This window comes from Mastomys coucha, unplaced genomic scaffold (assembly GCF_008632895.1).
Source record: "Mastomys coucha isolate ucsf_1 unplaced genomic scaffold, UCSF_Mcou_1 pScaffold22, whole genome shotgun sequence".
NCBI classification, from domain to species: domain Eukaryota; kingdom Metazoa; phylum Chordata; class Mammalia; order Rodentia; family Muridae; genus Mastomys; species Mastomys coucha.
The window spans coordinates 178,487,399-178,504,262 of record NW_022196905.1 but is presented as its reverse complement, the minus strand read 5'-3'; the positions used below and the strand labels follow the sequence as shown (position 1 = coordinate 178,504,262).

General features: G+C 36.1%; 1 protein-coding gene across 2 annotated transcripts in view; it reads left to right on the top strand.

Moving 5' to 3' along the window:
- The window catches only part of Sgcz (sarcoglycan zeta), a 1,052,781-nt gene that overhangs the window by 1,028,166 nt on the left and 7,751 nt on the right, over positions 1–16,864 (top strand). For both annotated transcript variants that reach the window (XM_031339561.1, XM_031339560.1), the window contains exon 6: positions 7,139–7,211. In XM_031339561.1, coding sequence (XP_031195421.1) covers positions 7,139–7,211 — 73 coding nt within the window. The remainder of the gene's footprint in view (positions 1–7,138; positions 7,212–16,864) is intronic.

Below are 16,864 nucleotides of genomic sequence, written 5' to 3'. Positions count from 1 at the left end.
TATTGTTATAACATAGTATATTATTATTGATGTTATTATTATATTACAGGTGTATATGTATGAATAAATATACAGACACAGCCTATTGAGTGTCCTTGTTGTTGTTTGTGTGTATATGTATAAGGGCTGACTGCTCTGCATTGAATAAACCATAAGGAAGAAGCTCACTCCAGGAAGAGACTAGTTCTCTTTCTCCCAGGAGTCATTAGTTCCCTCCAGTTCTTTGCCTACAAGATTTTCACCCTTCCCTGTTACAGTGTCATTAATAATGCTGTTCCTTCCACATTCTTTATGTATTTTCATGGATTACACTCTGGTTCTGCCCTTTCACATGCAATGTTCCCTGAGTCATAAATGCATGGTTTGTGATGTAGATTTAACCACTGGGGCTGGAATCCACATGATCTGCTAATCTCTGCTTTGGGTTCAGTTGTATTTTTCTCCATGTTAGTTTCCACAAATTATAAAGAGAGGCTTCTTTGATGAAATAGGGGTAGCTGTCTCTACCTGTGTGCTTAAGGATACAGTTTGAAGAGAAGTATGGAATTATGCTGGTTTAGCAAATTGCAGTAGTAGATTCTTTCCTAAGGTCTGTGGCTTTAGTGATCCTAGGGAAGTTGGCTAGGTTTCTGCCACAAAGTTTCCTTTCCAGCCTGTTGAGTAGGACTTAAGACAAGGTATAAAGGGATTAATTATCACCAAATGTGAGTGACACTTACTGTATCTTCACCATATCTTGCTATGCTGGAAAATATGATTACTTGGTGTCATAGGACCATTTAATTATTTCTCTACCTTGGCAACATACATAGTCTTTTCTGCTCCCACAGAAGCTAGAGCTCATGAAGGATGCTTTCATGTCTGATACAGCTCATATCATTTAAGTTCTATGTCCTCACTGTACATTCTGCAATAGAGGTCTACCTTAACCTCTGAGAAGCAACAAAGGGCTTTGTTGATAATCTACATTGTTGTAGGTGTCATGTGGACTACCCTGATGAACCATGTGAAAGGAAATTTCTTTGCCTAGTCTTTGATATCCTTTCATCTATGGTTCCTGTGCTTTTGTGGAGAGAACTATCCTCCTGAACGATGTAATTTTCTTCAGGGTATATAAAATACACACATATATATCCATTGTATATAAACATCTATGTTTGTGTATCTATCTATCTATCTATCTATATCTATATGTATATATAGTATATAGATATATGTGTGTATATATAGCATAATTTTGGATAAAATAAAATAGTACAATTTATTGAGGCTTGATCAAACAACCTTGTGTTACTTGTTCCTCTCCCCTCCTTCTCTGTTGACCTTCCTTGCTTTTCCCCAGTTAGAGTCCCATTTTTCAGGCTCCTGTTGTGTGTCTCCTTTACCCTGCTAATCTCCACTCACCTATCACCTTCATTGTCCCTTTCTTTAAAGGAGAATGTATTTTCAGTTATAGAAATCTATTTAAATAGAACAAAAATAACATAGCTAATAGCCCATCTTTAACTACTGCTGTATTTGGCTGTGGAAAGAGGATTAAACAAATAAGATACCCTATTCTTACTTTCCTTGTCTAAGACACTAGAGTCCATAGGAGAAGCATCCCCTGGGTACCATATTCAATTGTGTGGTAAAATAAATTTCTTATTTGTCTCCACTCAAAGATAAAGTAAAAAAAATTCAGTCATTGTCATCTTTATTGAAAAAATAAAAACTAGAAGTTCCCCTTGTCAGCTATAAGAACAAATACAAATATAATTTCTAATATGATTATTCCATCCATTGTCCAGCATAGTTAATATTCTCTTCATTTGTAGGAGCAAATCCATCTCCTCACTTGTGAATAAAGAGTAATGAGAAGAGTTACAGTATTCACGTTGTGGAGTTTTTAAAAACAAAATCAGCCGGGTTGTGGTGGCGAACATCTTTAATCCCAGCACTTGTGAGGCAGAGGCAAGGGGATTTCTGAGTTCGAGGCCAGCCTGGTCTACAGAGTGAGTTCCAGGACAGCCAAGGCTACACAGAGAAATCTTGTCTCGAAAACAAACAAACAAACAAAAAATCCTGCCATAATTGTTAGACATTGAAGGTTCCCGGAAATTCATGTTATCCATAACTTAACATTGTGAATGAGATCCTGTCATTAACTATTGCTGTGATTGGCTGTGGAAAAAAAAGGGTAAAGGAATAAAACATTCTATTCTTACTTTCCTTGACTTAAGACCTTAGAGTCCAAACCTGGCAATATTGTTGCATGCCTTTAATCCCAGCACTTGGGAGGCAGAGGCAGGCGGATTTCTGAGTTCGAGGCCAGCCTAGTCTACAGAGTGAGTTTCAGACAGCCAGGGCTACACAAAGAAACTCTGTCTTGGAAAAAAAAAAAGATACTAGAGTCCATAAACAGAAACATCTATGCAAATTGTGTGGAAAAATTTCTTCTTTGTCTCCATTCAAAAAAGAAGTAAAAAGCATTCAGAGTCATTCTCATTTTTATTGAAAAGCTAAGGACTAGAAGTTTTCCTTGACAGATATAAGAACAACTACAAGTATAATTCAGATATTTCCAATATTGTTTAAGCTCCAACATGAGAACTGAGGTGTCCCAACCTTCTCTTCCACTTATCCAGAAGTCACCTCATCACTAGTTCTATTATTCTCATGGTAGAACAGTTTTGTTTGATCTTCTGTAAAAATATATAATCCAATGAATAGATAATGAATGCCTAGTGAATAGTAATTATAGAAAATATACTCAGGATATAGAGAATAAAGATCACCCTACCAAAAGTTACTCTGAATGCAAGTTTAGTGGTTCTCACTTTTAATTCTAATTCTTAGGAGACAAGACCTGTTGGACCTCAATTATATGCCAAAATGTTGTATTTAATGAGTTCCATTTCAGCCATGAAGACCCTGTCCTCAAAGAAGAACAGGAGTAGGAAAAGGAAGAGAACCAGAAAGAGGAAAGGACATACATTTAATTTTAATATTATTTCTATTTCAGTAAATGTTCTCTTAGAGATGTTTAAAGGATAACATTCTAAGTAATGTCTTATGTGTTATTGTGTATATGATTCAACATAACACATATTTTTGTATAATTTATCATGTGAGTTCATGATATATTTTATATTTTTGGTTGTGAGCCTAGCCTTTAACGGCTGAGCCATCTCTCCAGCCCCATGATATATTTTTAAGTGAGGCAATTGAGATTTTTTTAGCTCCTAATAAATATTGAGAAATTATTAAATATATTTCTACATCAATGTACAGTGCCTTATTTAATTTTAAATTCATTTGAATACTATTTAAATTTATTTGAACATTTAATTTTTTTAATGTATAGTACCTGAACAATAAAAATTTGATTCAAATTATTTCTTTTGTATTTAAAATTCAAAACTGACTCAAGAGCCTGTCAGACTTTTACAAATATAGCAGTCTGATACTTGAGGGAATTCCTAATTAAAGAAAAAATATTTTTAGCATTTGATTTCCTACATTTATAGTGAGCACCTGGCTTGTACAGTTTTGATCTGATACCTATCAAGATTACTTTAGTGATTGTTAATTATTGCCAATGTCTGGGTCTTCAATTTGTTTCCATTGAGCAATGTGTCTGCTTTTGTGTATGTTTTATTAATATAACCCTTAGAATAAATTGAGGTTAGTGATGATTATACCTCTGGCAGTATTTTTAGTTATTCAAAATTGTTTTAACAAGATTGAGATATTGTGTTTCTGTATGAAGCTAAAAATTATGCATTTGAGATTTGCGTTGGAATTTTGATGGGAATTGCATTGTATGTGTAGATTGCTTTTGTTATTATAGCCATTTTCTATGTTAATAATACCAATCCATTAACATGGGAGATCATTACATCATATGTTATCTTCTTCAATTTCTTTCTTTAATGAATTAAAGTTTTTAACCATAAAAATATTTAGTTTCTTGGTTAGAGATACCTCGATTTATTTTATTTTATATTATTTAAACCTATTATAAAAGATATTTTCCCTAATTTCTTTCTTAGTCTGCCATCTGTATATAGAAAGGCTATGGATTTTTGTTGTTGTTGTTGTTGTTGTTGTTGTTGCTCTTAATCTATAGCAAGCCAATAGGTTAAAGTGTATATCAGCCGTAGGAGTTTCCTGGTGGGATTATTATGTTCACTTCCAGGTACTACTATATCACCTACAAATAAGAATACTTTAACTTCTTCCTTTCCAACTTATACCATTGATCATCTTCAATTTTTATATTCCTCTAATACTTGAAGTACCTTCTTATATAGACATGGAACATGGACAACCTTGACATGTTCCTGATTTTGAGAAATTTCTTTGAATTTTTCTCCATATGGTCAATGTTGGTTATGGGCTTGCTGTAAATTGCCTTTATTATGTTGATGTACATTCCTTATATCCATAACCTCAGTAGGAGTTTCCTCAAGAAGGAGCGTTGGATGTTCTGTAAAGCTTTTTCTGTATCTAAAGCTGTGATCATGTAGTTTTTGTCTTTCAATTTGAATATATGGTAGATTTGTTAAGCAATTCACAGATGTTGGACCATCCCTGCACCTCTGGGATGAAGCATACTTGATCAGGGTGAATTATTTTTGATATATTCTTTGATTTAGTTTGCAAGCATTTTATTTAAAAATGTTGCATCTATGTTCATATGAGAATTCAGTCTGTAATTAATTCTCTTCACTGTGTCTTTGTGTGGTTTGAATATCAGGATAAAACAAATTCAGAAATCTCCTTTCTGCTTCTATTTTGTGAAATAACTTGAGTAATATTGGTATCAATTCTTCTTTTAAGCCTGATAGTATTCTGCACTAAAACCATTTATACCTGAGCTACATTTTTTTATTCGTTTATTTTTGGCTAGTAGATTTTAACTATTGCTTCTACATCATTAGGAGTTGTATGTTGGGGGCTAGAAGGTGGCTCAGTGGTTAAGAGCACTGACTGCTTTTCCAGAGGTCCTGAGTTTAATTCCCAGAAACCACATGGTGGCACACAACCATCTGTAATGGAGTCTGATGCCCTCTTCTGGTGTGTTTGAAAAGACCAATGGTGTACTCATATGCATAAATAAATAAATAAATAAATAAATAAATAAAATCTTTTTTAAAGGGAGTTATAGGTCTTTTTAAGTTGCTCACCTAATTTTGATTTAACTTTGGTGGGAGATAAATCAATAAAATTGGCCATTTTATAATCATTTAGATTTTCCAATTTGGTGGAATAGAGGTTTTTACAGTATGTCCTTCTGACTCTCCAGATTTTCTTGGTTTTTGTTGCTATGTCTCTTTTTTATCTCTAATTTTTATTAATTTAGATTTATATTTAATCCTCAATGACAAACTTGGGTGTTGATGATTTTCTACTTTTGCTTTCAGCTATACAGATTCTGTGCTGTTACAAAATAAATATTGTCACTGTTCTCTAATTATATTTCTGTCACCTTGTCTGGAAAATTTTCATAATCATACAGTACTAGAGATTAGCATTTGAACTTTGCACAAGGATAACTATCCTATCAGGATGTTACAGTCTGTATTAAAATGTCAGTCACTTTCCTTAAGATATGTAAGTGTCTATCTGGGGATATGCTTTCAAATGCCATCCCCATCCAAAGCACAGAATTACTGCTTTAGCTGAAATCATTATGTTACCTTTCAGGACCCATAATAAGGAATGTTTAATTTGCAGAACTAGAGTATCAAAAGAATGAATCATTTAGGGAAATGAGTGTTCTAAATTAACAGAGATCATAAAAAAATATAAGCCTTGCGTGTCCTACAAATCGTTTTCTTATGGGGTGGGGGGGGGATAGCCAGTAAGGCTCAGAGGCAAGCAGATGCCAGTAGCATTTACTTCATGAAGGAGAATCTGTAGTGCAGGAGCTTATCATGGAAAAACCCAAGAGCTTTGACTCTTAAACGTAATATGAAGGAATTAATATTTCAGTCCTTGAAAGCTGTCTTCCTCTCTGACTCTATGTCCAAGTGTGCCTTAATATTTACTTCAAAAGATCATTAAGAATATCTAATCCATTTCCCTGTAAAGCTATGTTAGTGTAAGATATTGTAAATCTCAGCTTCAATTTCCTCCTTAACAATGCTATTAGTGCTTGAAGAATTGACATGATTTATATTTCCCTCCACAGTATGCACAGCCATATTTATTTGCATTTCAATGTATAGTTTTGAACTCTATTGTAGTATCAATATAGCACTGATGACATTTATGAAACAAGCATGACATTCTTACATCAAAATATATGAGGAAGGATGAGATCAAAAGAAAATAATATCTAATCTGAAAAGAAGATGAACAGCATTCAATAAACATTATTTTTACAAAGTACTTTTGTCATTATGCCATTTAAAAAAAACCCTTCATTTCATTTTTTTAAAGAAAAGCATACTCTCTTTTTCTCATTTAAGTTGTAGAAAAGCTCTAGTTGCCTGGAAAGTAAAGTAAGTGTGCTCAGACCATGTATTAATTGACCATCGACACAAGGTGCTAGAGTCCCTGACCTCTTCAGACAATGACCTCAGATGAACTCGACTATAATGGAATGAATTAAAGTGGCTCTCAGTTTTAGATAGTGCCTTAACTCCACAAAAGTCAAACTATCATGAAGTTCTTTGCTTTCCGACGACCTCTGTAAATCTCTCTGATAGAAAGTGGCTAAGTCCTGTTTGAAACCTCTCTGTAAATGTCTAACACTGTGTTGCCCTGAGCTCACCATTGGCAGTTTCACCATGCCCTCTGAGATATAGGATGTCTTACCTGAGTGTTTCAACCTATCCTTTTTCTTAAATCCACTTAGCTGTGAAATAAAGTGATGAAAGAGATGGGTCTTTGTTCTTTGATCAGAAAAGGTGAATTCCTTTTATCTAAAGCAGTCATAATTTAATCTAAAAAGTATTTAACATAGGATGTTCAGACCCTTCTTCCTTGGCTCATCTCTGTCTTGTACTCCTTATTCAATGGTAACTTTTTAATTAATCTGCTACTGTTTTCACTTGAGGGAAGAATATTTGTTACACAGATTGGGATGAAAGACACTGTGTGTGTACAGAACCGCTTATGCTGATGGCTGTGTTCATGCTGCCTACAGGAACTGAAGGAGCAGTATTTGGGCACTCTGTGGAAACACCTCACATCAGAGCAGAGCCATCTCAAGACCTCAGGTGAGTGCTTCTTCTAACCATGTCGTCATTCTCCTCATAATTTGCTACCTTTGCTTGTGTTAGGAACCTGTACCAAAAACATCACTATCCCGTATTTTATATTAGTCAGATACTTGATTCAAGACAGTGAGTTATTCTGACTTACCTGTTTTCCCTAACATATATGGCATGGAAACAAAAATATATGTGCTAAGGAGAAAGAGTCTTAAAAATGAAAAGAGACAGCTTTCCGAGAAGTTTAGAGGAGTATTGTTTGACTTAGGCATTCTGGGAAATCAGACTTAGGTGAGTGAGTATGGGATATAGATAAACAACCATAAGGGGAATAGAGGAAGAAAGACCAAGAGAAAATATGAAAGGATAAAGGGATATGAAGGGGAAAATGAAGAGACAAATGAACAATGTAATCAACATATAACATATCAAACATGCTTTGTCCCGCTATGGTACAGCAGTCTAAATTCCCCACTACTGCACTGTACCTAAGAGCCTCTATGCCGTGCAAAGGCTATCCATACCCAAAACATGGTGAGCTACCAACATAACAAAGATAGTTCTCAAGGCAATCATGACAACTTTTATTTAAAAATATTAAGAGAAAGTATTCATAACTACTGCAACAGACATTCTTTTTTTTTTCTTTTTTCATGGTTATTTTATCTGTTTACAATTCAAATGCTATCCCCCTTGCCACAACTCCCTGATGCCCTCCCTCAGCTTCTAAGAGGGTACTTCCCCACTCACCCACATACCCACTCCTGCCTCAGCACCCTAGTATTCTCCTACTCTGGGTCATCATGCCTCCACAGGACCAAGGGGTCCCTTCCCAGTAATGCCAGATAAGACCATCCTCTGCTACATATCCAGCTAGAGCCATGAGTACCCACATGTGTACATTTTGGTTAGAGGTTTAGTCCCTGAGAGCTTTGGGTCATCTGGTTGGTTGTTCTTCCTATGTGGTTGCAAACCCCTTCAGCTCCTTTAGTCCTTGCCCTAATTCCTAAATTGCAGTGCAGAGCTCAGTCCAATGTTTGGCTACATGCATCAACATCTGTGCTGGTCAGGATCTAGCAGAGCCTCTCAGGGAACAGTTATCCCAGGCTCCTGTCAGCAAGTGCTGTTTGGCATCAGCAATACTGTCTGGGTTTGGTGTCTGCAGATGGGATGGATCCCTAGGTGGGGCAGTCTCTGGATGGCCTTTCCTTCAGTCTCCGTTCCACTCTTGTTCCTGCATTTCCTTTTGACATGAGGAATTCTGGATTATTATTTTTGAGGTGGGTGGGTGGTCCCATCCCTCAACCCAGAGCTGTGCCTATACACTGGATATGCTCTCTGCAGGTTCTAGCTCCCCATTCTTGTATAGTTCAGTTAATGAGTCCCGCCCCCCCCAATGGGTACTGGGAACCCCTTGGGTCCCTGACATCTGGGACTTTCTAGTTCCCCGTCCCTCACTGCTACACACCTCCTTTCAAATTCATGACCTTCTGTACTTCTCCACCATCTCCTCTGTATCTAATCCCCCCTTTTCATTCCCCCTCCCTTCTCCCTCCCAGACCCCTCTTTTCCTTTACCTCCTAAGATTATTTTCTTCCCCCTTCTGAGTAGGACTATAGCATCCATACTTCGGTGTAGTCTTCTTTCTTCATGGGATTCATATGTTATGTGAGTTGTATCATGGGTATTCTGAGCTATTATCATTATTATTATTATTATTATTATTATTATTATTATTATTATTATTTGCTAATATCCACTTATCAGTGAGTACATGCCATGTGTGTTCTTTTGTGGCTGGGTTATCTCACTCAGGATATTTTCTAGTTCCATTCATTTGTGTAAGAATTTCATGAAGTCATTGTTTTTAATAACTAAGTGGTACTCCATTGTATAAATGTACTTCATTTTTTTTTAATCCATTCCTCTGTTGAGAAACATCTGGGTTGTTTCCAGCTTCTAGTTATTATAAATAAGGCTACTATGAACATAGTGGAACATGTGTCCTTGTTATATTTTGGAGCATTTTCTGGGTATATGCCCAGGTGTGGTATAGCTGGGTCCTCAGGTAGTACTATGTCCAATTTTCTGATTTCCATAGTGGTTGTACCAGCTTGCAATGCCACCAACAATGGAGGAGTGTTCCTCTTTGGTCATAACCTCGACAGCATCTGCTGTCACCTAAGTTTTTGATCTTAGCCATTCTGACTCTTGTGAGGTGGAATCTCAGGGTTGTTTTGATTTGCATTTCCCTGATGACTAAGGATGTTGAACATTTCTTTAGGTGCTCCTCAGCCATTCAAGGTTCCTCAGTTGAGAATTCTCTTGCAACAGACATACTTAACTCAACAAAGAAATTAACATTTGATGAAATAAGATTCATTACTTAATATTTGTTAGGGAAATTATACTCCAAAATGTATCTGCTCCAGTAGTTCCATACAAGGCAACAATAATACCACAAAGATGGTTCAAGAAAACTCCTTGACCCGCTCACAAAAAGATGTGAGTGCAGAAAACAATATTTGTATAGGAGCTACCCGTAGCTTAGCACATGTTTGTATCCCCAATGCTGTGGGAGAGCAGAGTTGGGCAGACAGGAAGATCCTGTGACTTTCTGGCCACCAGCCTTGTTATAGGTTCAGCAAGAAGGTCTGTCTCAGTGGAATAAAGCAATAAGTGATAGAGCAATAACTGATAAGAACTCAGTGTTCTTCTCTAGCTTCCACACATGTGTGCACAAATGTGTATATGTGAGTACACACATACATACAGTCACAATACATACACTACAGAGACATAAATTACACACACTCACACACACACACACATACATTTTATTTCATAAAAGTCATTATTTAGCTTCTGTCATTGAATAAGCAGAAATATGGTCAATAGAAAACAGAAAATAGATGCCTGGGTCTGTGGGATGCATACCAGGCATGGCATCTTTGGGAGGCAGATCATGGGGAGACTGACTGCACTACCTCACACTGCCTCTGGAGCACGTGCTGGGCTTCAGGGAAGTGCCAAGACATCACTCTAGGAGTGGGAAAGCACAGACTGAGATGTGGGAAATCTGATAATGGTTCAGAGGTCCCCGAGCCTCTGACAAGACTGGCGCTGAGAAGATTATCAGACTCTTGGACATCCAGGTATCAGTGGGAGTTGTAGAAGAGCTGAGAACAGAATTGGCGGCCCTCTGGCTGGGTACAGCTTTTAGCCTGGGGGCAAGGGAAAGAGGAGTTCTGGCTTGTCCCAGCAGTGGTTATCCTTAACTGGGTGGAAGCAGATTGGAAGCCCAGAGAGGCCGTCTATGGGAGATATAGCTGCCGATCTGTAGGTGACCTTCTGTAGTCTACCTTCTGTAGACGATCTTCTTTCTGTATGTTCCCATGGCAGTGGAAGTTGAAAAAGACAGTTCAGGTTTATCCATATCTTTTTTTGGTTGTTCATCATGGAAAATGAATGTATACCATACAGTACCCACTTTTTAGGGTGGACCTAAGAGAAAATACTTTTTGCAGGGAGGAAAGTCAGGCAAGGGAAGATTATTGGCTAAGCCCTCGAGGTCTCTAGGTACCTCATTAGCATGGAGAACTCTGATTTGGGGCTATGTGACCACAGGTAACATTTCCTTATGTGGGGAGTGTGGCCCATGTTCGAGAGCGGTGAGTTGCCTAAGTCTCATGTTTGCCTACCTAGGCTTTAGTTTCAAGTAGTTCTCCCTTACCAAGCTTCCCGGCATGGTTTTACCGTCACACAAATAAGTCCCACAAATAAAGTGTTGGATTTTTTTATTAAAAATAATTTTCTCTCTCATACAATACAACCCGAACACATTTAACCCTCTCTCCATTCCTCGTAGTCCAGCCTTCTCCAGTGTGTCCTCTTCCCCAGACCTACTCTCCCTCCATTTTCTCTTCATGAAAGAGCAGGCCTTCAAGAGACTATTACCAACCAGAATTAAACAAGAAAGTATAGGAAGATACTAGGACTTAATGTTGACCAGCCTACTTAGTTAAAAAAAAAACAACTCATATTGAGGCTGGACAAGGCATCCCAAAAAGGACACAAAGAGTCTCGAGAAAGACAAAACAGGCAGAAATACACCTGCTCTTAGTCTAATGACTTTCATAAAAACACCAAGCTAAGCCGGGCGGTGGTGGCGCACGCCTTTAATCCCAGTACTTGGGAGGCAGAGGTAGGTGGATTTCTGAGTTCGAGGCCAGCCTGGACTACAAAGTGAGTTCCAGGAGAGCCAGGGCTATTCAGAGAAACCCTGTCTTGAAAAACCAAAAAAAAAAAAAAAAAAAAAAAAAAAAAAAATGCAGAGAACATAAAGCAGAAGCATGCAGGCTCTGAGCTTGCCACTTCAGTCTCTGTGAGCCCATGTTCATACTGCTTAGTTGATTTAGTGAGCCATGTTCTCCTGGTGTCCTCTATTTCCTCTGACTCCTACAGTCATTCCTCTTCTGTGAAATCCCATACTCCAAGGAAGGGACACCATGAAGACCTCCAGTTTAGACTCTCTATCTCTGCTTAAGGTCTGGCTGTGGTTCTCTGTGCATGCTCTCATCTGCTGCCAGAGGAAGCTTCTCCAATGAGGATTGGACAACACTATGAGTATAGTCTTGAATTGGACAAGATCTGAGTATAGCAGAATAGCACTGACTTTTTTTCCAGCTGTGTTTGGTTTTATCCTAAGCCTCTGGGCCATGCATTCTTATGAGCTTGCCCTTCCAGGCACTGTAGGGTATAGGCTCCTTTCACCACCTTGGCCTCAAATTAAACCAAACGTTCATTGGCCACTTCCACAAGTTCTGCACTGCCATTGCCCCAGTACAAATTACATGCAGGAAAGATTGGAAATGGAGGTTTGTGGCTGCGTTAACGTCCAGGCTTATCTTTTAGGGTACCTTGCAGAATGCCTTCTCTCACATGTGCAGAGCGAGTTGAAAATTTTAATATAAAAAAAAGCAAACACTTTTACAATAACAAATATTCAGAATCTTATAGTCTTCTGGTAATATTTTCTGGGACTTTTCTTCTGACTACTTGAGAAACATACATTCAATAATCTATTGAATATTACCAAGCAGTCTTTTATTTTATTAATTTTTAATTTTATGCAAATTGATAGGTACACATTCTATGCAAAACTGGATAGAGTGGTAGTATTAAAGGCAGTGTGTAAGCCACATTTTAAAAATATACTTTTAGTCTTGAGGGTCTGTCTAAAAGGAATAAGATAGCAGGTGACTGACCAGAACACTTGGTGCTTGCTCTTCTCTGGCTTCCATAAATGTGTGTATAAATGTGTATGTATGAGCACATAGTACATACATTTGCATGCACACTATATATGCTACAAACACATAAATCTCACACACACACAGACACACACACACATAAATCACACACACACATACACACACTCGTTTCATGCCCTCCTTTTAGTAATATATAATGTTTGGGATGACTATGATTGTTCTCCACATAAGATAGTACATTTCTGGTTTACATGTTCCATAAGTTCCCTGCTTATTCTTAGTATTTTAACAAACAATAATGCATCTCATATGCTATAGTGTGATAGATAGTTGTCAGCTTTAATGATTGTAACAAAATGTCTTTAAATAATGAGATAGCGACTAAATTAATTGTGTAAGAAACATTAAACAGGATGCATACGGATATCATCAATGCCAGTTGTTGTAGACCAGTCTTAGTTTCCATGTACAATAAGTCCATGTTCTTACTCAAATGAAATAAAAACACAGCTGACCTCTAGAAGTTTGAATGGTAAAAAGACTGAGCAGGAGGGAGAAAGCTGACTCGCGAATCTGTTGGTGAAAGAATTATAGTTAGGAGATGCTCAGGTATCCCTTTCCAAAGCAGGACCACAGATAATAATAATGTAAAAACTAGAAGAAATGACTTCTAGTGCGACCATCAGGCAGAAGCAGTGGAGGCCTTATAACATAGCTATATTTAATCTGACTTCAGCAATGCACAATATTTACATGTCAAGAAATAACCTAGTACTCTGTAGTAAAGATGGGTTTTTTCTTTCCATTTAAGTGTTAAAATTAATTGAACCTTGGCATTCAACCATATGTGCATAATTAGGATATACCTAAATATAAAATACATGTCTTATAAGGGACCAATTCATTTGTTAGTTTCTGAGTCCTAAAATAAACATCTTGGTTCTTTTGTTTTAATAAGTAAGTGTATGTTCTATCATCTTATGAAAAAAAATCTATCACTATAAGAATGGCACCACCTATGGTTTTAAGTGGTCTACAGATGTCTCAGCATTTGCAAGTGTAAGTGTGAAATAAATTACAGGTGGTATATGATGTTTCTGATTTTTCTCATCTGACCATTCATTACTTTAACATTGGATAAGCTTGACTTACCATGTACTGCCAAAATAGATAGACTATTTTTAAGATGAATGTTACTCATTTAAATTTCAAAATGGAAGCAGAGGTAAAGTGCAGTGATAATTGGGCTATTTAATTATTCATGTGTGTACTAAAACTTAAAGCAGAGTGTCTGAGACCTGGACATATATTACTGTCAATTTTCAATTCAGGCAACAGAAAATACTCTTGACTGATTCAATGCTAATCAGGCAAGTCAAATGGGTTGGCTGTGTAAAGAAAGCAGTACACAGACATAATGCTGTTCTCAAGAATAAGCTGTTGTAAGATACAATAGAGTGTAAATATTTACTTTTAAAAATGTGATTTTCTACAGTTTATTCAGCAGATTTGATACCTGTATAATATGTCCTGAACTTATTCTAGAGTTGCATGGAAGCTTTAAACTCATACTTACAGACTTTCTTTGGCTTAATTTAAGATAATATTACTTCATATTAGAGTCTTATATAGCAACAATACTATTAAATTCAGCTGGATATTGGTAAAGATATATATGTGTGTTATTATGTATATTTCTGTTTATTAGGCATTACGACAAAATGCATAAATTTTCCACAATGTTTATTGTTTTCTCATCAAAAGAAAAAGAAAAAAGAAAAGACCAGAAACAAAAAACCTACTGTCCAGGCTCACCAACACTTGGTGCTAGCAATTTCCCTGATTACAGCGCTATAGAGACATGCCAGTGCTGGATTTCTCTTCTGTTTACTATTATCTAATGGCTAACAGTATGACTCACTTTCATTCACATATCTGACAGCCAAGAATCTTTCCTGATGTGTTCACATATTCTGTAAATATTAGGGGGAATTTTTATATATCCTGATAGCATTTGTGATATATCATGTTATGGATATTATTTCTCAGTCCATTATGTATTCATTTTATTGGTAGTTATTTAGAAATTATATTTCAATGTAAAGATATTTTTAACTATGTACTAATTATGACACACTGTGGCCTGTGACACTTTTAATCTCTCAAGCTCCAAAAGTTTTGTCATTGAAAAGCATTATGATTTCAACTATTATATGGTAGTGTGTGGTAGAGACTGAAGTTTATTCTAGTATACAGACATCTAGTTTTTCCAATATTATTTGCTATAAACACATTGGGTAACTTCATTGCCTTAGTGGAGGACAACAATCTGTTTGTGAAATCTGTTTTATTTCACTGTACAGTGCAGTGTCAGTTATGTCTTGATGACTGCAGCTTTGGAATTAGTTTTCAGTTCTCTAACATTGCACTTTGTCAAGATTGGTTGCACTAGCATAATAATCTTGAGAAATCAAACCAATACCCATAATATTTAAGTGTGTTTTAGGTAACATATGGATAATTAGAGCATCTAGTCTTTAGTATTAGTGTAGTAATTATACAGTAATGCTCCAGTATTAAAATTAGTTTGTATTACATTACCTTAATTATATGGCTAACCCACTATGATAGAAATGGAAATATTACTTCATATTGCTAGAACTACAACATTCTATTTTTAAAGTGCGTTAAGCTATAAGTAGATGGATGATCACTAGAAAATTTAACAGCCACCGATATTTGAAGTAGTAAGAACTCATAGTTTTCTTATTCCAATTCCCTTGGTGAATACTCTCATTATATTGATATGACTTTTGTACATAGTAATTAATTTTCTCTAGTTTATGCTTCAATTCCTGCTTTGCTTTTTGAAAGTAATTGGCATGACGATAGAATTTGCAGTAGCATGTTCAATGTACGAAGTGTTTTTTATCTTCCTATCATTTATATCATAATTCCTAGAAGTGCCTGGGAAATATTTTAACATAATGAATGGAGTTCATGATTACATAGTATCCAACTTATTTTGAAGTGCTGGCTTGACTAGCTAAATGTTCCTTACTTCAGATCTTAGAAACTTTGTCTAAATCTATTTGTTCAGTAGCATGGTTTGCAGACTCTGAAAGTGTGGAGAAACTTTACCTTAATTGCAACATTTGTCTTAATTATAGCCAAAATATGAAGAGCTCATCCCTCCTGTGGTTTACCTGAGGGACAGTACCCAGTGGATTAATAGAGAATGGAGGGGGCTGGAGAGATGGCTCAGTGGTTAAGAGCACTGACTGCTCTTCTGAAGGTCCTGAGTTCAAATCCCAGCAACCACATGGTGCCTCACAACCAGCCGTAATGAGATCTGATGCCTTCTTCTGGAGTGTCTGAAGACAGCTTCAGTGTACTTACATGTAATAAATAATAAAATAAATCTTTAAAAAAAAGTAGAGAACTGATTTCTCTACTCAATACCAGATACAAGAGACACTGAGTCACTCAGTACTACACCTAGTTAAAGTACTTACACCTTTGTGACACGCAAACAATAACTCAGATAATCTGTATCTCTATATGTTCAAAATGAAATTTTCCCACTCACAAAAGTACCAGCTGTAATTTGAATTGTTTATAATGCCAATTGTAATTTGAATGACTCTGGATCCATGTCAGGTTATTATGTTATTACATGATTTTTCCCCTGAAAATTTGTTTATATTTATATAGTTACCTTTATTCAGGAAACCTTATCAAAATGCTTAAGATTGGTTCAGTTTTCATGTGATTCAGAAACACTTGAGAGTTGCCAAGCATCATGTTCAACACTAAATCAAAATATAAGTAAGAAATCCAAAAACTAGTCTGATAAATTTTATTATATATACTTTTTAACTAAATTCCACTTTTGTAATTCATTTGAAATTATTTGTATATATTACTTGTTTAAACACTGCTTGTTATTCAAAACAGAATATGATATTTCAATAAAATTTGTATTTTTTTACAATTATTCCATTTAATTATATCAATACTAGCAAAGCATACAATTGAGACTTATTCAATTCAAAGTCTTAATTACTTTGGCACTTAAGCATATTTGGCAGTACTGTGAAATTTCTACCATTTGTTAATGTTTAAATATACCAGGTAATGCATAAATTCAAATATTTAGCAATTACATGTCTTATTGCTGATAAAATGGAAATCATCTCATATAATATAATTTACAAATTTAATCTTCCTTGCACTAAGCCCAGTAAATTTCATTTTTCCCTCGGGTTGATTCACTATTCCAAAAAGGTTTTATGTTGGTGTCCAATCAGTGGAGGCCTCATAGAGCCAAAGCTGTTAAAGGGTTCTCACTTTTCTCCCAGACATCATTCACCATGCATTTATGTT